This window comes from Erithacus rubecula (assembly GCF_903797595.1).
Source record: "Erithacus rubecula genome assembly, chromosome: 5".
NCBI classification, from domain to species: Eukaryota; Metazoa; Chordata; class Aves; order Passeriformes; family Muscicapidae; genus Erithacus; species Erithacus rubecula.
The window spans coordinates 16107017-16133993 of NC_136687.1; the positions used below are offsets into that span (position 1 = coordinate 16107017).

At 39.7% G+C, this 26977-nt stretch overlaps 1 protein-coding gene across 4 annotated transcripts in view; it reads right to left on the reverse strand.

The window, feature by feature from the left end:
- Positions 1-26977, reverse strand: part of PPARGC1A (PPARG coactivator 1 alpha) — a gene marked incomplete at its 5' end in the record, with an annotated part of 361086 nt that overhangs the window by 13570 nt on the left and 320539 nt on the right. For all 4 annotated transcript variants that reach the window (XM_079305340.1, XM_079305341.1, XM_079305343.1 and 1 more), the window contains 8 exons: positions 2427-2547; positions 2958-3062; positions 3619-4531; positions 12330-12403; positions 12512-12557; positions 16572-16776; positions 17673-17795; positions 18759-18953. In XM_079305340.1, the coding sequence (XP_079161466.1) occupies positions 2427-2547; positions 2958-3062; positions 3619-4531; positions 12330-12403; positions 12512-12557; positions 16572-16776; positions 17673-17795; positions 18759-18953 (1782 nt within the window). The remainder of the gene's footprint in view (positions 1-2426; positions 2548-2957; positions 3063-3618; positions 4532-12329; positions 12404-12511; positions 12558-16571; positions 16777-17672; positions 17796-18758; positions 18954-26977) is intronic.

Below are 26977 nucleotides of genomic sequence, written 5' to 3' on the forward strand. Positions count from 1 at the left end.
GAAAGTCACCTGCCCTGTGCAATAACTGAGGCATTAGTACTGCCCAATTTTTGGGCCCCTCTTCTAACAGTATCTGGAACTATATGGCCATAAATCAGTTCTGGCAGCATGAGAATGAGCTAGAAAGAAAATAAAAAATTCCCCAAGACATAGAGCAAAGAAATCTAAATTTATGGGACTGTAGAAAGAGCTCAAGGAAAGAGAGAGAAAACATTCTTGTGGCTGGACGATAAATGAGTTGAGTCCCTCAAGAATGAAAAGAGTAACACAAAAGAGACCCATAAACCAAAAGGAATAAGAAAAAGAGCACAGAATTCCAGAAATCATACAAATTTTATGACTTAATTCATGAAATTGGAGATTCCCTTTCTCAGCTGTCTCCTAATCCTTACTCATTTTCACAGGGTATAAAATAGCACAATTCAATATAATAAATTAAAAATATAGTAAAGTAAAGGTGTTGACAGACTTTGGATGAAGGAGTTAATAGGACTTAATCTACATTTCCTGCAGAACTCACACAGATGACTGGATTCTAGATTTTTTGCCATGTTCTGTTTATTGATATTTGTTTTTAGTTTTGATTTATTTACGTCTATGAATAAATAATTCCATTAATTAAGTTAATTATAATCAAAATGCTCACTTTAGAAAGAAAGTAAATTCAACCTTGGTTTTGAATTGTCTAGAATTTTTAATGCAGTATGAGGCAGCATATCTGGAGCTTTTAAAGTTTCTTTTCTTTTCTTTTTCCTTTTCTCTTGATTAGCTACTTGCCAAATATTTATTTGTTTTAAACTAAATCAAATTTTCTACTTCCTCAGCAAGATTCATGTTTATTTATATGGGTAAAGTACAGTAATTGAGAAGTAGCAAGATACACCCATGACAGAAGTCTGCTTGAATCTCTAATTTGTGGTAGCTGTAAGAGAGAACAGCCAGTGTAAGTTATGATTGCTGCAAGGTAGTGTTCATCTCTAAGCAGATGGAAGCCAGATATTTTAAAACTAACTGCAACAATTGACTTAAATACAGCCCTGTCTGAAGCCAAACAAAGTTATTCCATTGCCTTCACTGCGTTTCAGAGCAGCACAGCAGAGCATGTTATAGCTCTAAATATCCTGCTTTACAAGATACACCTATCACCCACACTTTGTAGAGAGGACACCTGAAATGGAGAAAAGTGAAATGACTTGCTGAAGCTCACTAAGAACAACAGTAGCAGAGACAAAAAGCAGACCATAAAGTTGTCTGTTCACTCCCAGAACTCCTCATTGCTGTAGACTACACCAGTCTCTGTCAATCTCTACACTCCTGGTTCTGTAGGTGCATTAGGAGAAATACTGCCAAGTCTGTGACAAATCACCTTTTGCTACAAAGTCCACTAATGGCACTGGGAAAAAGATCTATTAATCTGACCTCTGGACAGAGCACTAATGGAAAACCTGGGAAGGAAGGTGAAGTATCCTGGTCTGTACCAGTTCATGCAAGAGCCAGAGCACAGCCAGAACAGCCATGTAAGTACAACCACATGGAAAGAGCAGGACACAGAAAATCAAAATGCTAAGGTGAGCCACCAAATGGGCTTAGCAACTTTTACAGCAGTTCCCAATTTAATTTATCAAAATGCAGTCACCAATGGGGAACTCAAAAGGGGCAAAAGCCACCCATCCATTTAATAGCCATTCTTCCTTCTGTCCTACTGCTACAACAGCCAAGAGAGTTGCTTATCCCCACAGGGTTAATTTCCTTTGCTTCAGGTATTCCAGTTTTTTCATAGAAAACATTGATGAACAAAATAATTAAATAGCATACATTCATTACAAAAGGGCCAGTGCTAAGTGACATTTTTAAATTGCATCGTGTCTTCCAACTATTTTCCTAAAAATAACTTAAATATTAACCAAATCAGAGACACCGAAAAAAATATAATTCAAGCCAAGTTTTTGGATCCCAGTTCTGAGTTCTGTTGTCTGCACCCTTTGTACAGATAATTACAGCCATTCTGAGAGTTCAGCAATTAGTATATTACCTGATTCCTTATTTTGGGTATGTCTGGTAGGTGAAATACAATATAAAAGGCAGATTAACTCATAGATCTGAAAGATCTAAAGAGAATACTTCTCTTCTACTAGTGTATTGTCTGATGACCCTTTTTTCTAGTAAATTCTCTTATCTGTCCATTGGGAAAAACTCCATGAGTTGCAATTTATAGAACCAGAAAAAAATCGTCCTGTGACACCAAAACAGAAATTATTATGAAAACACATATTTGCTTAAAATGAAAAATACTAAGAAATAGAAGTAAGCAAATTTCTCTATTTTTTATAAAACAGAAAGAAAATAAAGTCTGAATTCTAGGATTAGAATCTATGAAATTAAACAGAGATCTATTTCAATATGAAAGTTATCTTTATAGTGCTTACAATTGCTTTCTGCCTCTGTCTCTCCCTTTGCTTGGCCCTTTCAGATTCCCGTTTTTCATACTCTTTGCGGTATTCTTCCCTCTTCAGCCTTTCATGCTGATATTCCTCATAGCTGTCATATCTAGGAAACACAACTTAGTCATCAAATCAAGCACCTGCATTTGTGAATGTAAAATTAGAAATACAATTTTTGGAATGCTTTATTATCCCCGGCCACTAGAGAAAGGATAAGAGGAAATGGCCTCAAAGTCCACTATAGAAGGTTCAGGTTACATACCAGGAAGAATTTCTTTGCTGGAAGGGTGGTTAGGCATTGGAATGGGCTGCCCAGGGAAGTGGTGGAGTCACCATCCCTGGAGGTGTTCAAGAAATGAGTGGACATGCTATCGTTTAGGTGACATGGTGGTGTTTACCCAAAGGTTGGACTCAAGGAACTCAGAGGCCTTTTCCAGCCTTAATGATTCTAGGATTCTACAATTGTCTCCTGAGGAAGAGCTGCAAAGCAAACCAAATGCAGGCCAAAGGCACTACCTGGGTCTGCGACTGCACGGGGATGTGGACTGTGATCTTCCACCTAGGGGAGAACTTCTGTTTGCTCGGTGTCTACAGTGGCTGGACTCACAATAGCAACAAGATCTGCAGGAAGAAACACATTCACCTCTGTCATTCCATCTGAGTCTATTGACACCATTTTCTACCTCTTCCCTGAACTTACAATTTCTTCTAAGCTACCAGTGGGATTTTCCAGTGACAGTTTCCACCTAGTCAACTACGGGGCCTCAAGTGATTCCCCCTCTCCTGGTCCTTCAGTAATGTTCCTTATTGAGGCTAACACTGAGCAGACAGTCAGCCACTGTCAACTCCATCTGACAGAGGTTGCAGCAAGATTGGCACCAGGCAGCTCACAGATAATGGGGAAGGTTAGTTGTGTGCATCTCTCACCAATTGCACTGCCTCTGACCTGACTGCCTCCACTCAGAAAGTGTAAACCTGGCAAATGTAAAGGATATTGGAAACAAGTGTTTCTGTAGCAAACCTGTAACCTTCAGAGTTAATCACCTCAGCAGCAATAGAACAAGTTGCACTGGATTAAGTTATTTCTGCTTTTTTTTCTTTCATTCCAATAAATTTCTTCACACTTTTGCTGTTCATCTTAACTACAATGACCACACGTGAATTTGCTGTACCATACCTTGAAGAGGATCTACTACAGGGCGACCTTGATCTCGATCGGGAATATGGAGAACGGGAACAAGACCTGCTTTGAGTTAAGGACCTTGATCTAGAGCGTGTCCTTTGGGATCTTTGAGAAAATAAGGATTTGGGTGGAGACACTGAATCTCTGCACGGAGAGTTAAAAGAAGAGCAAGAAGGTGATACATCAAATAATGAATAGGCTTGTGTCCCATCCCAAGGGTAGCATAGTTTATCACTTTCATCTTCACTGTCATCAAACAGACCATCCATTGCTAGTCCTGAATTTATAAACATAGGTAGTTTGGAGAATTGTTCATTACTGTAATCACTGTCCCTTAGTTCTCTGGTCTTATCTGCTTCTTCATCAAAAACAGCTTGGCTGGGGTGACCAAAATGCTTATTCAGTTCAGCCCGAATTTCCTGGTCTTGGAGCTGTTTTCTGTTATTACCATGGGATCCCTGCTTATTTGTCTGTAAAGTCTCTTTCTTGAAATACTGGTCTTGTTCTAAAGAAGAACAAATCTGACACTGCCACCCAGGTGAAGAATCCTTAAATTCTGGTTGTCTGGAGTCCTGAAGTTCCTGGGATATTTTAATGTGCATTTCCGATTTTGAATTCACAGATTGACAGTAGTCATGGTCACCAAACAGCCGCAAACTGGGCCGTTTTGTCTTTCTCTCCTCATGTCCACTGGACAGTACTGTAGTGTTGCTAAGCTGTGTGTACAGCTCAGACTGTTCTGGACCCTTCTTGGTTGGGTTATTTCCTTGACAACCGGAAGACTCACTATAGCGGGGCTTTTTTGAAGGTGGTACAACAGTCTTGCATGATGACTTCAGTTTAGGTGAAGTCCTAAAAGGATTATCTTGGTTGGCTTTATGAGGAGGGGTCGTAGGTGGAGTTAGGCCTACAGGGAGTAAAAGTACAGAATCCTTTTAAGCACATAAACAATTTTTATAAAGGTGGCTCATAATAGCTCTTAGAATAGATACAAAGCAATACCCATTCTATGTCTCCTCAACACTGCTAATACTGAGAATAAAACTACCAAAGGTCTGGTAACAACAATAGCAACAATATTAATGCATCACCATCAATCTCCAGCATAATTTCTGCCCCTCCCCTTCCTCCATGACATACGCCCCTCTCTCTGTAGATTTTTGATAGAAAAGATCAAGTGATAAAACCCCAAAGACTTTTTGTTACATATAAAATAGATTTTGATGTAAAAATGAAAAGTCAAAAGACTGGCACCATCAAAAACATAAAGAACCTAGCAAAGAAGAATGTGGATAAAAGCAAGGCCAAGAGAAATAAATGAGTGGTACCAAAGGACACAGAACTTAAATGCAATGAAATACAGCCACTCTAGCTCAATGGCAATGACTCTTTGTTTCCAGATTTCATTATCTTAGAAAACCATTGAGAATGTATGTCTAATACACTCTTTAAATGTAATTAATACATTTTGCCTGAAATGTGGGTTTGCAACTGAAACCTAAATGAATGACAACCACAGCTGTAATAAAGCATTGCATTTAGAACTAAATCTTGGTAAGAATCATGCAGTAGGGAGTCAAAATAAAACAGGTAACTCTTAGGATTAATTATTAGGTTAGTATTAGTTATTAGGCTAATATTCTATAACAAAATATACTGCCAACTAACGGGATTATTTATATAACTGTAATAGATTATATCACTGTGATTAGACAAAACTGCAGGAAGGACTACAGCACATTCTAGTAAAACCTGGGAACTGAAACAGCACCTTCTCGTTATTTTTATAAAGGTAGAATATAACTTCCAATATTTTCTATTTAAATCATAGAATTTCTTCAGACCTTACAGAAGGATAATCCCAGACATCAGAGCAGAGTAATAGCAAGCAGTAGATACTGTTCAGGAAATAATTTCCCTTCAAGAAGGGTACTCAGTATGTTACAAAATCTGCTGCTGACCAATTGATAGTAATGCAGTAATATATGCTTAAAAATTAACAAAGTAGACAAGGATTAGGGAGTTCTCCAAGGTAATCCAGACCATCCCTAAGCAATCCAGAGGCTCATGCTGTCCAAGAATACCCTAGCCCAAGCAATGAGCTTTCCATTAGTTCCTTAGCAGGAATGAAAAGAGAGGGCAGACAGAGTTACAGGAAATGGGTGTTTCAAGCATGGCTATAGAGCTCTGGTTTGTATTTTTAAACATGCAACACAATTCAGCAGATCAATGCAAATGGAGCATGTTTTATAGTGTTTTGCTGTAAAGAAGGAAAAGCATCCATCAATGCACAGTGCTCCCTAAGGAGCATAAATGGAGACTGGGAGTCCCATTGCATTATCTGCAATGAATTTCTTTCAGAAAATAAGAAAATAGAAGTACCAAGGCATGAATACTTGATGTGAGAGACATGCTTGATTTTGTCTGAATGCTTGAAAAAAATGGTACGAGCTATCCATGTCTATATAAAAATTTGCATAATGCCACAAAGTTCAAGGAAACTGAGGCAAAGATTTTGGCACCTAAAACTCCAGTTACCCCAAATTTGAATTTAATACTAAAAACATTTTGTGCAGTCATCACTGTCAAATTATTTCCTCTAAGTTCTCACTTTTTTCTTTCTTCTTCCTAAAAATTCACTTGAGACAGCCCTATTTCATACCTTACACACTATACACTGACAAATATTTTTGACTACCAAGTGAATTTTTGCTAAAATGAAGAGAACAGTCTGATTCAAAAATCTGCAGTAATACTTTGAAAGTTAAAACTTCAGGCTCAGATTGAACAAATATTCTAGTAAACGACTTTCTAGAAAAAAAAAATTTAGAAATTACGTTTTTACTTGTGAAATTATACAGCCCATGAGAAATTCTGGGGTTAGTTATTGGGCTTTTGATGTAGTTTTAAAGAAAGAATGAAGCAAAAATACAACCACTCCTAAATGAACATGTATATTTAAGAATTTCAGGCAAAGAAACCCCACAGAAAATCCAACACTCAAAATAAAATCTTATTTCAAACTCCAGTTCTTTAAAGCTTGTTGTGGATGGAAGCAAGTAAAACACAAAGTATAACATTTCCAGAAACCTGACAAGGAGCCCAACAATCTTCAGAAAAGGGGGGAGGCGGGGGGAAGCACCAAAACAACCCCTCACAAAAGTACAGACTGAGCTAAATTTCCTGGCACTTCCCTTGTTGGCAGAACAGGGCTGGGACTGCCTAAGAAAGGGCTTCCTGGTGGCATTCTGGCTTTTTTCCTGGTTTTCAGCAGAAGCAGGAAGCGCACAGGCAAGTAGAAACAGATAAAAGATGGAAAATGTTCATTTAACTTCTGAACAAACCTACACTGGGGGATGGAGGAGGGAGTGAAGTTTTGAATTCGTGTCACCGCTACAGAGTCCATCTCCAGAGTGTCCCATGGCCAACCTGCAAACTGTGAATCCTGAGAAAACCAGCTGGCTCACACTTGTTCATCTTCACTCTAATCCCTGGTACTCTGCACCGAGGGCCATGATCCCAAATCAATGGCATTACAATATTCTGTAACCACTGGATTATTTCACACGCACCGATTTCTCCCCAATGTGCACATTTAGGCGTTGACACCACAAGGTATATTCTGTACACTCTCTTGAACTTAGCAGGTTCTGACAGATTTATGGAAGGACAGATGGCCATTACAGGCTGAAGGCTGACAAGAGGCAGTTCAGAGCATTGTTAACACACTTGCACAAACTCTCAGCACTGCAGCGCTGTGCAGAATGTAATTCAGACTATAGCTTTTTTATTGCTGCCTATTTTCTTTTGTCAAAAGAGCCTGCTGTGCACAGCAACAAATGGCTGCCATTACCCAGAATGTAATGGGTGTCAGACAAATCACGTAACACAAACAATCAAGAGTATGTAGGTCATATTTCAACAGAGCACAACCTTAGCAATATTTATGATTACTGCATTGAAATGTGCTCTATAATAAACAAGTACCTCTACATCACTCACACTTATGTACTTCTGCACAGCAAATCTGTTAGAAGTGGTACATACTCTACAATCATCCCCCTTAAACAGTCTTTTTTCTTTTTAAAGTAAAAGGCAAGTATTTTTTCATGACATGCTATAAAACCATTTTCTTTGTAGGGACTTCTCCTTAATTGAATAGCTTTGGTAAATGGTACATTTGCACTTTGCCTTGCTCTGTCTATATACTACAAACTCATTCAGTGATCTTGTGCTAGAAAACAGCATACATCAAATTGCCAGCACTGCTGCCAAAGCAGCACCATCCTCCCTGCATCTGTGCAACAAAAGGTGTTTGCATATGTGCCAACTCTGCCACCTTGACCAAGCAACTTCTTTCCAGAAAGTCTCTGGGAGGGTGGAACTACTTTCAATACATTTCAGAACTTCACTTTAAAAAAGACCACATAGTGTAACTCATTTAGCTCAGCTACATTGATAAGCAGAAATTAGGGGAGTGCCTTTGCATTAAAAGTGACATCTGGACTTCTTAGGACCGATTTTCAATGCTGTTTTATGTAGACACATATATTTCTAAATCTCTGCAGTAACTCAGCATTCAAATGTTTGATGATGTGTGCTGTGTTTTGAGGGGGCTGATAGTTAGTGTGTTTTGGGGAATGCAGCCCTGGAACCTTTGTACATGTGCACTGGGCTTTTGTGAGGCATTGAAAAGGAATTTTTTCATACCTTTTGAGTTTGAAAATGGATTGTCAAGGGAAACATTATTTAAGAACACTTTAAACACCAACCACAAGATAACAGCTCAATTCAGTAGAAGAGCGTTTGTATGGCACTAGATTGTAGAAGCTAGGAAAATATAATAAAACTAAATTGTCATCATATAATAAAAAACTATATGCTTGTTGAATATTCAGTCTAATCCTGTCAGTGCTGGAGAGAATAAACACAGATGCCTGAAAACATCAAATAATTCACTAGATTTTTTTCCCTCTGGACAACTCTCTCCATCTCACATCTCATTTTATCTGAAATCATTCTGAGGTCAAAGAAGCTCTTAAATGACAGATTTTAAGTACTTGTTCTGACAAGTAAGAGGTAACACAAACCTAGAGGTGGGCAAATAACAGGGTATCAGTATCCTCAACCATGGCCACAAATTCCAAATCAGTCTTTAAGCTGATTGTGTACATCAGCTTTTCTGATGGCAGAAAATATAGCTTTTTCTGTAATCTTTCCAGAAAAACAAATTTCTCCCCAAGACCAGTGAGGAGTTTTACACTACAACAAATTGCAGGGATATGTATCAAATGAGAGACTTTTCACCAAGAGTGTGGAAATAGTCTTGTAGTTTCTTATTGAGTCTTAAGCATGTAAACTGACTTCATGTACTTAAATGGTGGCTTTGAGTATTTAGGTGTGAAGGTTTAAGAAGACACAGAGGGAGATGAATTAGAAGCCATGTTATCTAACATCTGGCATTCAGAATTTTGTCTAAGACAATCAAAAGTCTAAAACAATCACTGAGGAGCCCTGACTGCCAAGAGGAACACTGCCACCTCCAGAAAGTGAGTCATCCTCCTTGTCCTTGTGTCTGTTCCCCCCCACTCCCCTCCATTCTGATGGTAACAAAGAGGAAAGAGGTGGCACAGAACCATCCCAGAGTTCTGGAAGACACTGGAGAGGTTTAAGCCCATGGCCTCTTAGCAAGGCTCTGGGAATGCAGCTGGATGTGGAAACAGAGATGGACCTCTTATTCTTACCAGAAGACTCCTCTGACACAGGAATTTCATTCACTGCATTATCATCACCTAGGACTCCCTCCATATCATGATGTTCTGGTCCAGTTTCCTTAGAATAACACTAGAATAATCAGCTTCAAGAGAAATGACTTTAGACAGCATTGGACTTAAGACACTTACTTAAAGTGTATTGAAAGAACTCTTATGTGTGGCATGACAACACTTCTAAAAATATTTGTTCCTTGTAATTTGACAAATCGATGTTTTGACAGTTTTAGGGAGGACAAAGTTGCACTCATGACTACTAACAAATCTGTTGTAAAGCAAGATATAGCACTGGCAAGAGAACAGTTTCAGTTTGACTTTAGATACATGAATCCAAAATGTGTGTGTGACGAAGATTGATGGCTGATGTGGGAAATGTTTTTATTTATTTATTTTTCTGGTTTATAGTTAATTCATCAGTGAGGGAAGCAATGTTGTTTTCAGCAGAGAGATCAAGGGAGTTGCTATTTATATTAAAATACTTTGTGCTTCGATAGTGCAAGCAGCACTGCTAATGGTCTTTTCAATTCAGTAGTGAGATCAAGGTAACTCCTATTTAAATTATAACAAGTAGTGCTTGTACAGTGCAAGCTGCCCTATATAAGGACAATGAGCAATGTGGTTATATGGATATAATTTGGAGTTGCCAGGGTCTCACTAAAGAACTTCAAGGTGTTATTAATCACTACTGCCACTACTTTTATCCTTATTTTATTTTTGGTTGTTTTTTAAACTGAAGTGGGTCCCAATTCTCCTATGATTTACACACATATATATGTTGTAGGTTCTTTACTGCAGGCTGTTTCTATTACATACTTTGCTTCCAGCACAAGCAGACTCAGGACACAACACTACAGCAGTATAAACGAATTAAAAAGTAAGATCTTTATATAGATTTATATGAATATATGAATATAAAAATAAAAACTATGTGTACATGCAGACAGAGATTAATAGAGCTACCACATGATCTCCTGAAATGTCCTCACCAGGCACTGTGAAGACCAGAGCAAATGCAACAAGAAGTCCAAAGCCACCATTATGTAGACTGCTTGGTAACACTGCCCAGCTCCCTGGCCTCACAGCACTCCAATTCCTATTCTTCCTGAATATATCAGTTTATTTCCTAGCTAACTTCTAGTTACTTCCAGAGGGGAAAAGAAATCATAGAATCATAGTACAGCAATGCTGTTTCTTCTCCAACTTAATGATTCTATGACAACTTAATATGTGCCCAGTTGTGCTGCTTCCCAGCTTCTGTTGCTTTTTTTAAAAAAGCACCAGTTCTCCTGGTTATGTTGTCCAGGCACCTACAGGGCTGTTTTGTTTCCTGCTCTATGCACAGCTGATGGAGCAGAATGAATCTGGTAATACCAAGACCATTCCTGTTGCCACTATGGATGCAAAGCTAGAGGAGTATCCAGGGGTCAGACTGACTCCCAGTTTCTGTCTAGTCAGCTGATGGGAAAAGCAGGCTGCTGACTTTTTGGCTGGGAGAAAACACTGCTTCCTTCAGTGATTCCAACGGCTGCTTGTAGCACTGTGCTGTGGTCACCTCATCTGCCCCTTTCTGTTGGCAGCACTAAGCACTGACTTATCCATGTGCTTACAAATGGGCACCCTTGTGCAGACTTCTGCCCAGTGGTGATGGAAGAGGCTTCTCCATGCTTCACTTCACTTATTGGCACTGAGCAGGATTATCCTCCTGCATACAGTGAATTCTGCCGTGTTTATGTTGGTCTTGCTAAATGAGGATGTATAGGAAGAATGTTTCCTTTTGCCATGAGAGGAATGATTAAGACTGCAGGCTTGCAGGAGACAACAGGGAAAAGTGTTCATATTTTAATGCTGAACTAATGAAGAAGTTTTTCAAAAAGTAAAATGATAGTTGTAGGAAGGTGAAAGCCCAATGTACCTACCCAAACCCAGCTTGGGCCTGCTGCCACTGAATTTAGGAGTATCAAGCTAATTTGTGGTACCTGAAGACATTATTTTGCAATATACCTCTCCCCCTCAATGCTAGAGATCACATATTTTACAATCTACTGCTATCCCAAGAGAAACACATGCCAAGTACATCTCTTATTTTTCAATATTACACAACTGAGAAAGAAAATGGTCTTGGCAATAGCTCAGGTGGAGTTCAATGTGTTCTTTTGTGCTTGCCTCTGGACACTTCAAGAAAATAGAGGCAAAACAGAGTTCAGAGGAAAGCCATAAAACAGATCTGAGTCTGAAGGAATTGACTTCAGCAGAAAGAAGAGCAGAAGAATTAAATGAATGATTAAATGGGTGATGCATGAACTAAACCACTACATGATAAAAAATCCTACAAATCTTCAAAAGGTACAAATCCAGGGATCAGAAAGGAGGAGGAAGATAAAGGGAGGTTGTGTGAAGTGTGTTAATGGAAGAAAAAGAAAAAGCAGGAATACAAAATGAATACCACTTTAAAAAAATTACCTCTAAGCTATGGAACAGTTGTTCAATGGTAGAGGAGAAAGCTGTTATTTGTGACACATTAATCTAGAGTTGACAAAGCACTGAAACATGCAGTCATGTACAGCCCTAGACCGGCCTGGAGACAGACTGAATGACATAACTTTCACATCTGTAGCATCTATTACATTGTACTGTGGGGTTTGTCTTTGAAAGATGGTGCTCAGCAGTACACAAATCTATGGGGAAATGGAGAAATATAACAGATAAATGGTTTCATTCATATTTTCTCAGAAATTATGCTCTCCTATGTAGGATTGGAGCCATATTTTCAAACATGTTTCTTCTCAGGTAGCTGGATAAAAAGCAATGCTAAACTGCACTAAAGTGAATCTACAGGAGACTTCTGTGAGATCTAAGCTTACCTGCAGTACAGTAAAGTAAACAAACACACACAATCCATGCTTAAAGGAAGAGCCATCATTCTGCACTTCTCACCTGCAGTTCCAGAGAGTTCCACACTTAAGGTTTGTTCAATAGTCTTGTTCTCAAATGGGGAACCCTTGGGATCACTGGAAGACAGGGCACATTTATAAAAACAAGCTGAAATGGAGTTGCTGTAGCCAAAATCTACTGAACCCCCCTCCCTTTTATAAATGTTTGCACTTTTTAGTACTTACTTTGGTGACTCGGGTGTCAATGGAAGTGATAAACTTGTTGGTTTGGCTAAAGGAAAAAAAGAAAATAATTATGCAATATTTATACACTCTGTAAAGTATACTGTAAACATTTCTTTATACTTTGGCATTGGAATCCTGTGCTAGTCAGCTAGGGCCAAGCTCTGATAGTTCAAATGTCATTTCAGCATATCTCAGATAAATAGAAACTCATCCTGATTCCTTATTTACTAGTACCAAAAGGGCACCTAAATTTCAACAATTATTTACATCAACTACTGTACCTCTAAAATTCAGTACACAACCCAAATGACAAGAACCTTTCAGAAGAAGAGTGGTACATGTTAAAAAAATCAATTAAGAACTCTACAGGATACACTGTGAAAATGTTATTTCTCTCACTGTTAATTTAGACTACAGTTCACGTTTTTATCTGGAAACAGGAGCAGCAGAATAACTACAAAGTAACAGAACGTTATGAATATTCAGTTAATTTTACTTCTACAAGATACAATTTTACATATAGCACTGAGAATAGGTTGTTTCTATGAGGCCAGAGTCCAACCAGTTACAGTCCAAATTTTTGCAAATTATCCTGCAAACTACGACAAACCATGGACATAGTCACAGATGGTTAAAAATGGGGTTGAAGCTCTCAGCACTACAATCCTGACATACACAAAAAACAAAGCTCTGGCTATAAAAATGTAAGTCCTTGAGCTTTTACTCATGCAAAATTGTGTTTTCTCACACCAAGCCAAGAACCAGGATATTGTAATACAACTAAGATTCCTTTAAAATTAAAATTTATAGTACTTGCAAATTTTACTTTTCAGAAGTTAGATTGATGTTTTAAACACAGAGAGCATTGTAGCAAGAACAACAGCAGGGGATCTCTTCTGCAGATTAATTACTTAAGACAAAATGTTCCCCTTGAACACTCCTGCACTGCAGATCTTTTGTCCAGAGTGTCACTACTGCATATTTCATATTCATTACAGGCTTGGAGCTCCCATCAACATTAAGGGATTTTATATGCAAATTGATTACTTTTATATGCTCTAGAGCATTCCTGAAGTAATATAACTTTTTAAAAAATTAACTCAATTCTCAAGAGCTGCATATTGTTTCTTCTCCTCCCCATATGAAAGTAAGAAATGGAAGCTCAAATGTTCACCTCAGGTTCACCTTCCTCAGAAGTCACTGCTGGAGTGAGGAGACTCACCCCAAAGAGTTATTTGTCTGGTCCAGCATGGCCACTGATTTGTGCATTACACCAGGTGCAGTAAAACTGAATGCAACCTGACACATCTTTGTGTGTAATTTATACACATCTAGGAATACTAATGTTTGCCTGTGGCTACCTAGAGGTAAAACTGGCTTAAAAAGAAAAAAAAAAAAAAAAACACAGATCTTGCAGTATGGCTTTGGAATAAAGTTTTACACAAAGACTTTTTTTTTTTTTAAACAAAAATCTGCACACTTAACCAATTTAGGCTAAGAAAGCTGAATGTGCAAGAGTTGTTCACATCTCTAGAAAGTTTCTAGCTCTTATTAGTCCCACAGAATAGTCCCAGATCAGCATATACACATATTAAATTCTGAAGCAGTGAGGCACAGTTCAAATCGGCCAGAGATGGGCACAGAACCAAGGCATTATCTCACACACCCATGTATTAATTTTAGGCAGATATCACTGAGCTCTCCACTGAGAAGTTTGCATACCAAAACACCCATCAGTTTTCTTATTGCTAGGCAAGAGCTTGACCAAACACTCTTTCTGCAAAGGATTTGTACTCACATACAGCTAATGATATTGTAAATATTTAGCCAAGACACTGTCATTTTCCATGGTGCCTGTTTATTAGAGTTTCAAGGTCTGGGTTTGGGTTTTTTCTTATTAAAAGAGTTCACATCAAGTTGCTTGTCCCTGTAAATTGAAAACATTCAGGTTCAAAAGAACTACGTTTCCTCATGGGCAAATTTCAGTGCAGAACCACAGATGATCTTTGGCATGAATGCTTTTGTGGACATTCCCGTGGGTTTGCAATATGTTTGCAACAGTAACCCTAAAGGAAAATAACATTCAACTTATCCTTTGTGAGCTTTCCCTAACTTTGAAAGAAAATCTCAGACTGTGATAGTTTTTTAAAACAGAAGGAGCCAATTTTCCTGTTCTTTTGATTAAATGTATTAACCAATGACTGCAGGTCTGCAAACATCAGTTAAATTTGCAAGGTTGATTCTGCATGACTTGACTGTCCAAGCTGAAAGCATTATATTCTTGTATTTGTATTATATGCAAATTCATTGATATCGAAGTTACATATTGGTGTATAAGGCAAATTTGCTGAAAGAACAACATTTCACAAGCCTGTAAATTAAATTCACCTGCAAGACCACTAAAATCACAGTCATCTGTTAAGCACAGTTGTTAGCTATATATCCCTTTGGACTTTCATAACCTCTCCTCCAAGCTGCTTCCACAGCCCAGAGTGCCCTGACTCTTTGAACTGAATCTACACAATTGCTCAGCTGGGGGGAAAAAAAGCAGCTCTGATCTGAATAGAAAGACTTCATAATCTGTATGTATGTTTGTGTGCACATGTATCTATGTATGGGTAAAACATACATGTGCACATAGCATATTATACATGACACACCTTATCACCTACCACCTTAGCATCCAACAGGGTTAATAAAGCCCCCTGTAACTTCTGGCAGCTCTGTTTTTCAGTATCACTGCAGTAACAGACCCAGGTTTCACATGTAGAGGTCAGTCTGGATTCTGCTGTGAAAGCAGACTGCTGAAGCCATCCAGAAGGAGTGGCAGTTGGCATAAGGAAGCTTTAGGGGCAGTTGGATTTCCTTCTTACACAAAATATTGTGCAGATAATTGAGACCATGATGGAGAAAACTCCATACTTCAGGATGTCAGAATGTACAGCTGCAAGAACAATATTAAGTGACAGGAAGGGAGGGTTATTTTTATTAAGTTTGCTTATACTCCCTGGTGCTGAATGAGAAAATAGATTTGATGGAGGCTGAAATGCAAGAAAGAGGGAGGGAAAAGGAAGAAAGAACATACAGTTTACAACTGTTGCTTTGAAAATACCAAACAACACATTCAGGGTCACATCCTGATCTCTGTTGCAGACAGATAACTTCCACTGACTTTGGGGGAGTCATCCAGAATTCGCACTGATGTGTGTGAGATAGGCACACAGCCTTCCAGATGCCAAGCCAACATAAATACATAGATGTATTTTAAAGTAGCAATAATTTTTAAAAGCTCCCTTTGGGTTCGTAAGTTTTTACAGCTTTCCTTTATCTTGGGAAAACAGGCAGGGGAAGAGAGGGAGAGGAAGTGAGAGAGGAGGCTTTCAGTTCTTGCATCTCTGTCACAGAAGCTGCTTGTAATATAGACCAGTTTTTTACACATCAGGGAATACTAAAAGTCAACACAAGTGCTTAGTTTTGATCATAAAGAATCCAAAAATGAGAGAAAAAGATCAAGATGGCATCTAAACTTTCAACTATTTACAAAATAAAACTGCAAACCACCATTCCAGCTTTAACAGGAATGACACATTTATTGTTTTCTCTGTAGCAGTGAGAGCACTATTTATTGTCTCTTAAGGGCTACGTGGCAGGTTAACAATGCCTTCAGTTTTACTCCAGCAAAAGAGAAAGAGGCTCATTAATGAACTGGGCTGCCGAGCTTGTTTAGGGGTATAATGATTTCTTAGTGGTACAGTTCTCTGTGAATATGTACCTCCAGTTAGCTTGGCATATTACCATGTGGTATGTTAAACTTTTCCTGAGATCCTTTTCTGAGGCTTGGGGCAATAAATATAAGAATCAATGTCTAAAAGCTAAATCTAGCTAACTAATCCTAACTTCATTACACTGTTTTAAAAATCTCTTTACTCAGAAGAGATGCTGGATTTCCAATACTAACCCAAGGCACAGAATAAGTATTGAGGGTTTTCCCAATCATGGTACTTCAGCTTCCCAGCACTACTGCTGGCACCAAAGCTGTACTCTGCAGACCCACACCTACCCTGCAGATGATTTGTCTGAGACTGCAGATGGGGCTTCCTTTTGGAGGTGCATTTCTCTTTGCTGCTGTTCCTGTTCTCTGCTGGTTTGGTCTGAGGAGGATCATCATTTGTAGTCAGATATTTGAGAAGTTCAGAGCAGGGACGTCTTTGAGGCTTTTGCTGTTGACAAATGCTCTTCGCTTTATTGCTCCACGAATTCTCAGTCTTAAAACAGGGTAAAATAAAATAAAATAAAATAATAAAATAAAATAAAGCTAAAATTAGTGAGCTGAACCTTATCAGAATGGATATAGGTTTTCTGAAGAGATGAGATTTTCAATGAAGTGTTCAGTCTAAGTGTACTAGATCTATGAGCTGTGAATAACTGTTTGCAGAACAAGGAAAGAAAATTACATTTAAAATTCCTAAATGACATTTATGCAGCTTTTTATTTCATTTCTCCTACATTGCAATGTTCCTACTCAGCAACATGTAACTAACAAGACCCTACAGCGCCTTTACAGTGAACAAAAAAATAAGCTGGTTTAAACCTTAATTTGCTGCTGATTGCTTGGGCCCAGTATTCACAACTCTCTTAAGTACCCCTAAATGGCCTGTTTTCAGTTACACTGAATGGCAAGACAAACATTGTTTAATACTGCCTGCTAACAGAATTATGTCTAAGCCCCCCATTCCATCCAATCAAGGTCTAATATACATCTTTTTGCCAAGAATCCAGTGTCATTTGTCTTAGCTCAGACAGCTGGGAAAACGGCAGTCCCACATCCTGGAGTCACTCATAAACAACACCAGACCATCAGCAAATTTTATCACACCCCCTCCTACTCTGTGTACCAGTAAAGTAGGTAAGAGCAACAGACGGTGTGACTACAACTGAACTCTGCCAAGAGAAAAGGCATAAATGAAATATTCAGAGCATAAAAGAGTTCAGATGATTTTCTGGAACCCAATCCATAACTCACATTTTTTAAAATTAGTTACATGATAGTAAGCATATTAATAAAATACATTCAGGTCTACTGCTTGGTTGATTGCTGAAAGCGTAAAAGACCTCGTCACACATTCTTTTTTTTTCCTTATTATAAAGATTAAGTTTGTACCTTAACAACCACAGGGCTTGTTCTGATCCTGTGATTAGTGTTTGCATGGTTTTGTGTGCTGAGACCACTGCATTCATTGTAATTTAGCTGAGTGTTGGCTGGAGCCAGCAAGAGCTTCTTAAGCTACAAACAAATTAGGGAAAGGGAAGTGGAAGGAAAAGAGTAAAATTATACATCTTTACGGATTAAAATGACTTATCTACATTTTTGCATAGTTACTTAAAGTTAGTTCTATTCATTTCAGCAAGCAAAGTACAATAAGACAAAAAGCAGGACTTGATATTTCTCAGAGTAAACAGATTTCATTTTCTTCTGGCTTGGTAGCACATTTCTGCTCCCTTTACTGCAGCATACTGTGGGGCAAGCAGAAATGGCAGGGATCTCAGATTTCTGAATCCATGGCAAAATGAAATTCTTAGTGATCTGTTTGACACGAAGAGCCTCTGATCTACACAGAGACATTAACTTTAACAGACTAATGGATACACTGTCAAGATTCAGGTACCTGGCTCTGTTCCCACTGAAGCCAATGATAAGAGGCTTTCAGCAGAAACAGAATCACATCACAAACTGGATTTACTGAGCAAAATGCATATAATGTTTCACCCACATCCTCATCCAAGGCTCAGTTTTTCCCTGGTTAGCACTAAGCTGGTGCTTACTGGTCAAATCAATGTTAAAGACACAAAATCAGCCCTGCATCCCAACAGATTCACTGGGCCTTTCTTCACAGATCACCAAAAATTATGTCAAAACATACACTAGGAAAAGAGCCCCGAGAAATGAAATATGAATTAAGAACCATTACCCCGACTTATATGAACAGAATGATAAGCAAAAGTGTCAGCCCCATTAGAGTAAGAGTTTCAAAAACAACCTTTTCAACAACTTTTTAATAGACTGCCATATTAATCATCCTATGGCTATTCGGTGGGGGGGCTTTCCCCCGCTTAATTTTCAGTTCTTTACTCGATTTTCCTCTCCAGCCTAAATGAAAAGCCCAGACCTTACTGTGACTACATCATACCCATGCAGCGGGTAGCCAGGGCACATCCAATTGCTGTAAACAGTAGGAAGGGTTCTTACTAGAGACGGCTCTTCTGCCTCCGGAGCGGGAGGGGCGCCGTCGGGCAGCGGGGAGGGGCTGGCCGCATTTCCGTGGGTCACATCTCCATCTGTCAGCGCATCAAAGGAAGGCAGCCCATCCTCATCCACGGGGATGCTGTCCAGTGTTTCTGTGAGAACAGCTAGCAAGTTCGCCTCGCTCTCTTCATCTATCTTCTGCGGGAGAGGGCAAAACAAAGAGAGCAACCGGGTGAGAGAACAAAACTATGCCTGTGTATGTGAACAAGCAGACAACGCGTGGTTAAACTGGCCCCGAAACACTAGACACTCAGACAATGTAATTAGACACAATAAAATGATCCATCTCTGTTCAAAAGAAATCTCTTTGCACTTTTTTGGTGTGTTGCTAGTTTACTTTTCTTCCACAATTTTTTTTTTTTTTTTTAATCAGGTGTTAACAATGACAAGTAATCACCCAGGGATTGTATTACAGGACGAGCCTAAAATGCTGACACCTAATGATGGTGTCAGCCCAGGCTGTCTCTTTCTTTTGCTCTTCCACACTTAACACCAGCTAATTGACCTGACAAAACAACAAGAATCAGACAGCTAATCTGGACACCAAAAAGAATCACCAGTAAAATAGGGAAAACCTCATTCACATAGATGGTCCAGTGTAAGTGAGAAAGGGTTTCCCTTCCACTATTCTGCAAATCCTTGCTCCAAAACCAAACGAACAGCTTCTCATTCCTCAGTATTCTGGCATAAGAGCAGCCAGCAGCACTCATATGGTAAATGACAGGCTGTTTGGGTTTCTCTTAAAGAAATGTATTAGGCAGGCTGCCTTTGAAGTTGTCCTTTTGAGTTACATCATTTGAGTGCTCAATGCTCTATTGTATGCATTTATCAAATTCCGACTGCAATTATAAAAAGTAGATTAATTTCTAATCAGATGTGGCTGTAATGTTAATTTATATCTTATTTCAGCAACATGAGTTCTTTTTGTCAAATTGAGTAAATTTAAGTGCCTCCTGATTTTTTAATGAAATATAGTCCCTACTGTATATTAAGATTTTTTTTTTGAGTGCTGAGAGTTAGAACTGAGAAATAGAACTGTGTAAAAATCATTATATTTATTTTTCAGAAAGATTGGAAATTGATCTTGACAGATCAATTATCTAGGACTCCTAGGCTGATCCTAGTGCTATTGAAGTAAATGAAAAGCCTTTCACTGATTCAAGTGATATCAAATTGGGAGTTTTTCCACCAGCTTCAGAGTAGCTCATCATGTTCCAGGTTCATACTGTGAAAAAATTTCAGCTAAGTTCAAATCTCAAAGTATAAAAGTGAAGTAGCAAGACAAATAATACCAGCAAGACAAACAAACAGGCAAAAAAAAAAAAAAAAAAAAAAAAAAAAAAAAAAAAAAAAAAAAAAAAGAAGTTAAAAAAGGCAACAGCAAAACATTGCCAAGTTAAACTTTGGAAAAAAAATTATCAAGTGAAACTGGGTATCCCCTCAGCATTACTTTTTTCAGTAATACTTTTATCTAGCAGACTCTGAACAGAGATGATCATAAACCACACAGATAATTGCTCCTGCTAGGCTTCTCTGCCAAATCACACCTCACGGCTTCTAACATAAAAGCTGTCTTTGAGCTAGAAAGCTAAGGCAGAGCACAAACTGTTCTGGTGCTTACAGCATCACCTCCAAGAAACAAGTATATATGCAGGCAAACTAATGCTAAGGAGAAGCATTTACTTCAAAGGCCAAAAGGCACTTGGCCACTGAGAAAAATTATCCAATTTTCAATATCAAGTGATTTCTACCATACTAAGCAGACATATGCATACAGCTGTGGTAATTCAGTGTGTGGAAATGACAGAAGGGAGCTGAATAAAACCATGCTCCGAATCCAGCTTTTCAAAGCCACTTTCTGAAAGGAAAAGAGGAAAATTAAGGTGTCGCTTCTAGAATAGTAAGAAAAGGCATTGTTGGGAAAGAAAGTGTATTCCAGTGTTTTTTCTTAATGGCATTTCAAGTCCCTCACAGGTGGTGGGATGAATGGTGTGAGAGCCAGACCTTGAGCCTAGAGTGTCCTTTGGCTGCCTGACCCCTAGCCCTACATCAGGAACTTTTTCAGCAAGTCCAGCTGGTGGGGCACACTGCTGAGTCCTTCAGCTTATAAAGCTGACAACAGAGCTGGAAGTGCTGCTATTACTAACAGGGAATGCCTTCTTTAATAATAGCATGCCAGAAGAAAACCTGATATTTGCAGTTAGTTGCTCAACTCTCATGCTTTAAACAGACATTCAAGTGTGCTGACATTCAATAAGAGAAAGTTGAGCGGACACTGGTCCTCATCACAGCAATTTCAATTAGTTTTGTACAAGTTTCAACATTCAAACACTCCAGAGAAAGCAGAGGATGTGACAAAGAGGACTCTGTTAAACAATTAATGTCACTTTCCATTATTGCTTCAGTCCCAATTTACAGAGCAAATAAATCAAAGTCACCACAGATGAAGCACACAAGCTGGCTAACACATGTCTATTCACAAACGACATGGCAGCAGGAACACATTAGTCAAGAAAATGACATTGCTGGATAACCTTTTAAGGGTTTAACTATGCTACTGCTCCTAATTGTCCTAAATTACTGTTTATAAAGAAACACAATTATTAGATACAGCAGAAGCAGTGCTGAGGAGAGATGCAGAGGGAGAGATGGTTGGGTACATCAACGCCTGAGCAATAATCACTGAAGCAGCAGCTTTCTCCTTTGCTATTGCAGCCTGAGTCTTGGTGTTGACAGCACTGGGGAGAAGCAACACCATGGCCAAATGCAGGCTCTTTCACAGTTTCAGCACTGTCACTGCTGAAGTTCACATTTCAGACTGGCATCCAACCTGCTCATCACACAGGCTGGGTGGAACAGGGAGAGCTGAGCAATTTCCACCTCTGCTGTGGCCAGAGGACGCGCTGTGTGCTCTCTGGAACTGACTCCACCATCCCTAGCCTCAAGCAGGATCCTACAAGAAGAATTTGCTTCTTTTTTTAGGACCAGGTCCTAGGTATTTAGACTACCTAAATGAACTACAGCGTGTAAGAAAAAGGACCAGAGGATAATCTCAAAGCTGCATGGCAAATATATGCAATTATTAAACTTTTATGCAAATAACTCATAATAACTGCATGTTGCTAACTTGCCTTTTTAATGCAGAAGCAGTTATGCATCACTTTCAAATCACACTGTTATATTAGCATAAAGACATTGGGGGCAGAGATGTTTTGATCCCTGTAAATTTTCACCCAGATGAAGGAGGCAAGAAACACAAGCATGCCAATGAATGCATGTGATTCTGCATTTGGGACAACAGAAATTTCCAGCATATCCAGAATGCCATTAGCTCTGAAAGGAAATAAAATTTGGCATTTGTGTCACTCTATGGGTGAATGTAACTGAGGTAAACTGCCAGAATATCAACAAATCTTCAAACATGAGTAATACAGGAATCCAAAGACCATGGAAAGTTTCTAACTGTGCTCTTCTCTGCTTTTGCATGCTTTGGTCTAATACTTTAATACTTCTACAGCACTAAAAATAATTCTCTGTCTGAAAACACTGTAATAATTGTGTAACAATCTAAATGCATTTCTGCATTCAGTAAAATGTCTCCAGAGACATTCTCTCTTTGGCCAGTGAAATGAGTTTATAATTTACCCACGCAAAGGTATTTAAATCCTCTACCCCTGATGATTCCTTCTCTTTTGCTTATTCTGACTATTGATGGAGCTGGGTTCACCCTGTGGTTAGCATTTTATGTCTGTAATGCCTGTTACTTGTCACAATCCACAGAGACCACAGAGGCCAAAGACTGAGCTGTAATACAGGCTTGTCCATGTTGTCATTCACAGGCATCCCTACAGGGTGCAAATAGGGAGCAATGCTGTAATTTATCCTTAAATTTTTTTCCTTTAAAAAAATCAGGCAGCATTTTAAAATCTCTGTCATTACTATCAGACTGGGTTAGAGAAAACCTAGGAAAATCTAAAATCCACAAGTCCATGGGCCCTGACAGAATGCATCCATAAATGCTGGAGAGAGCTGGCAGACATCATAGGGAGGCTGCTTCATGGTCATGTTTGAAAGGTCATGGAGATTAGGAGAGGTGTCTGAGGACTGCAAGAAAGGAAATGTCACCCCAGTCTTCAAAAATGGCAAGGACTCATGAGTGGTGTCATGAGTGGTGTCCCATAAGGTTCAATACTGGACCCAGTATTGTCCCACTCATGGAATGACTGACCAGTCAGCCATGCCCTGATCCCCGAAAAGGTGATGGAGTACCTCATTCTGGAGGCCATGTGGATGACACAAAGGTGATCAGAGGTAGTCAAGCATTGTTTCACTAAAGATAAGCAAATCATGCTTGGCCAGCCTGCTTGCCTTCTATGATAAACAACTACCCAGATGGATGAGGAGAGAGCAGTGGATATTGTCTACTTTGATGTCAGCAAGGCTTTTGACACTGTCTCTCACAGCACCCTCATAGGCAAATTCAGGAAGTGTGTATTGCTTGAGTGGACAACAAGGTGGATTGAAAACCATCTGAACAGCAGATCCCAGAGTTGTAATCAGAGGCACAGGCTCTAGCTGGAGACCTGTTACAAGTGGTGCCCCCTAAGGTTCAATACTGGGCCCAGTATTGTTTAACTTATTTATCAATGACTTGGATGAAGGTCCAGATGCCTCCTCAGCAAGTTTATGGATGACACAAAGCTGGGAGAAGCTTTGGGCTGATCCCCCTGAGTCATTTGCAGCTCTTCAGAAGGACCTGGGCAGGTTGGAGAGATGGGCAGAAAGGAACCCATTTGAAATTCTACAAAGGCAAATGCAGGATCCTGCACCTGGAGAAGAATAACCCCAGGGACCAGCACAGGCTTGGGGCCAAACTGCTGGAAAGCAGCTCTGCAGAGAAGGACTCAGTGGACACCAAGTGTCCCTGAGCCAGCAGTGTCCTTGTGGCCAAGAGGGCCAGTGGTACCCTGGGTGCATCAGGGAGGGCACTGCCAGCAGCCCAAGGCTGGTGATCCTGCCCCTCTCCTCAGCCCTGTGGAGCTCATCTGGAGTGCTGTGTCCAGCTCTGGGCTCCTCAGCACTAGAGAGACATGGAGCTCCTGGAGCAGGGCCAGAGCAGGGTGACAGAGGGGCTGAAGGGGCTGGAGCATCTCTGTGAGAGGACAGGCTGAGGGAGCTGGGCCTGTTCAGCCTCCAGAAGAGACAGCAGAGAGGGGAGCTCATCAATGTCTGCCAGTGCCTGAAGGGAGGGGTCAGAGGATGGAGCCAGGCTCTGTCAGTGCTGCCAAGCAATGGGAAAAGAGGCAGTGGGCAGAAACTGATGAACAGGAAGTTCTACCTGAACATGAGGTTCTTTGTGAATGACAAGAGTACTGGAACAGGCTGCCCAGACAGGTTGTGGAGTCTCCTCCACTGGAGAACTGTCTAGATGCAATCCTGTACCCTCTGCTCTAGGATGGCCCTGCTTGAGCAGGGAGGTGGGTCCAGCTGACCCACTGTGGTCTCTTCCAACCTACCCATCTGTGTTTCTGTGATCCCTTCTTGAAAATCCTGAAGCTGACTGACTGACTCAGGATTATCCTGCAGCTCTTATCATCAGCACAGGTATGCTGATCCATTCCAGAAGAAGGTCAAGCCCATCTTTTAGAAAATCTTCTCAAAATATCAATAGTAACATCTTCCCTTTGGGTGACTTCTACTCTCCCTTTCAATTGTGATTAGTACGTGCACAACTTTTGCTGACTCTATCTCTAGGAATCAAATCAGCTAATGAATGATGATGCTGTAAAGTTTCTTTACTGGCAATTTGAATAGTGCATGGGCCCACTGGGATTCCCACTGAAAGACCAGGGTCTAAACTGCATTATTAATCTACAGCCCCAAGGAGCTGGGAGCAGTGGCAGCTCGCCACATCTTTGTAAAAAGCCCAGGAAACTTTGGGACAGATCCACAGCTGGTAGAAGCTGTCACCACTCCAGCAGCCCAGCTTAGTAAGCAATTCAGAACAGCCAGGTGTACACCAGAACTCACAAGGGATCACCATTTCAACATATTGACTGATTTCTCCTCATCAGCCTAAGATCTATTCATAGCACAATTAACAAAGAAAATGAAAGATTTTCCTCCAGCTGAAAATATCTGAGTGATCTAAAAATGCTAATACATTATGGCATTACTTTCAAACAAACAAAATTGACTTGTGAGCACATCAGGGATTTCCAACGGAACTTAATTCCTTAACAACAAATTTTGGAGTGAGTATGTCCTTAAGATTGTGTTTTCCTTAAGAAACGAGGGGTACAGATTCACCCCTTTTTGCACAGAGGATGCAGAGGCACTGAAAAGTTCATTAACACCACTCAGGACCTGAGCACCTCCTGCCAACAAACACACAGGAGTAGGGGCAGATGGTGTCTCAGCCCTGGCCCCACAAACCAAGCCTTGCCACAAGAGGATAAGGAGCCACAGGCTGGACAGAAGCATGGGGAGGGTAGGAGGGATACAGGGATTAGGATGCAGGCTGGTTAGTATTTCTACTCCTGACAGAGGAAAGTAAGAACTGAAGTCAAGGACAATGAAAGGGAAGAACTACAGCCCAAGTTTTCTCTCTTCTGGTACAGAAAGATCCAACCTGCCATGGCATGGCACAGACAGAGCTGTCATGTTGATTTTGCTGCATTTTCCATGTGCTGTTCAAGGCAAGCACCTCCTTCTCCTCAACTGAGAGCTGGCTGTATCAAGGGCCAAAGATAAGTAAGTGAATAAATGGTGAACCACTTGTTCTACCTCACCTGCTCCCAATCAGACCCATGCCCTTGTATATTTGAACAGCTTTTATTTTGCTGTTCAACTGCTTTGCAAGTCCTTAGGCATACTGTGTTGCCTTACAGTAAAAATTCACATGATGCATTTGCATTAAAACATTTTTCCAAGGTCTGTTAGTCTGGTCCCCAAGAGACACTCCCATAATTGAAATGCTTAAGTCCAGAGCTATCAATTATCTTTAAAAACAAAATGGAGTCCCACTAGGAGAAAATTACAGCTAGATTCCTTTATATGAAGTAGAAATATGGGGATTAATTATCACCACCCCTGTGCAAATGCCTTTAGGGTATGGAAAGGAAACAAGATATTTTCTTTCCTTGAAGGAGACAGCTATATTCATACTCCTCACACAGACCTGCAGGCAAAGACCACTTGAATCCAGAACCTGCCTTCTGATTTCAGCAGCCCCTCTGCCTTTCATATGAAATGTGGACATATCTCAATTGTAGGACCAATCATTTGCCCATATTTAGGTGAAAGCATCACTCCAGTTGGATTTCTCCAGCTATAGACTTGAACCATCCCAAAATAATCTCTCAAAAAATAAATATTAAATAAATATTAAATATTAAATAAATATTGTGATTCTACATAATACAGGTAATGCAATGTTTATTTCCAGAGCTAGGTCCCAGAGGGGCACAAACTCCCAGCATTGCTCCCAGGAATATTATGGCACCACTGGAAGGACCTGCTAAATGTCTACAGGCTGATGGAGATGGGAGCATTGGCAGCATCCATTTTCCCCTTCCCCTCTTCAGGGTACAGCAACATAAAAATAGAAATAAAAAAAATTAAATTTAAAAAAATAAAATAATAAAATAATTTTTTTTTTCATCATCATCATTATCAACATGTTGCTTATTTCTCAGAAAGTTCTTATGTGTAATCTTGGTAACTGAACTCAGATTGCTTCCTCTCTGTGAGATGCTCTCCTGACACTGTAAAACTTCTGTCAAGCACTTGTTATTAAAGCATCACAACTCAAAACCACAGCACAGACCACTTGCAAATAGGCTTTTCTTTAAGATCATGCCCTTGGATCACTGGAAGTAATGCTGCCATGGCTCCCATGAGATGGACTACCTTTTCAAGTGAAAAATCTAACCTTTCTGCTCTAAGCTAAACATGTCAGTTTTAAAAAGCCTATTGAATATTCTCCTACTACAAATAACTTTTTTTTTTTATTGCTTCTAACGAGTTGTTGCAGTTCAGAAGTTTCCATTACAGCCTGGAAATTAAGTTTATAATAAACTGAGGAGATACTAATTGACTTTCTCATCTCATGAACTTGTGGATCTAGCTAGCAGCCCATGCTCTACATCTTTGACCAAAAT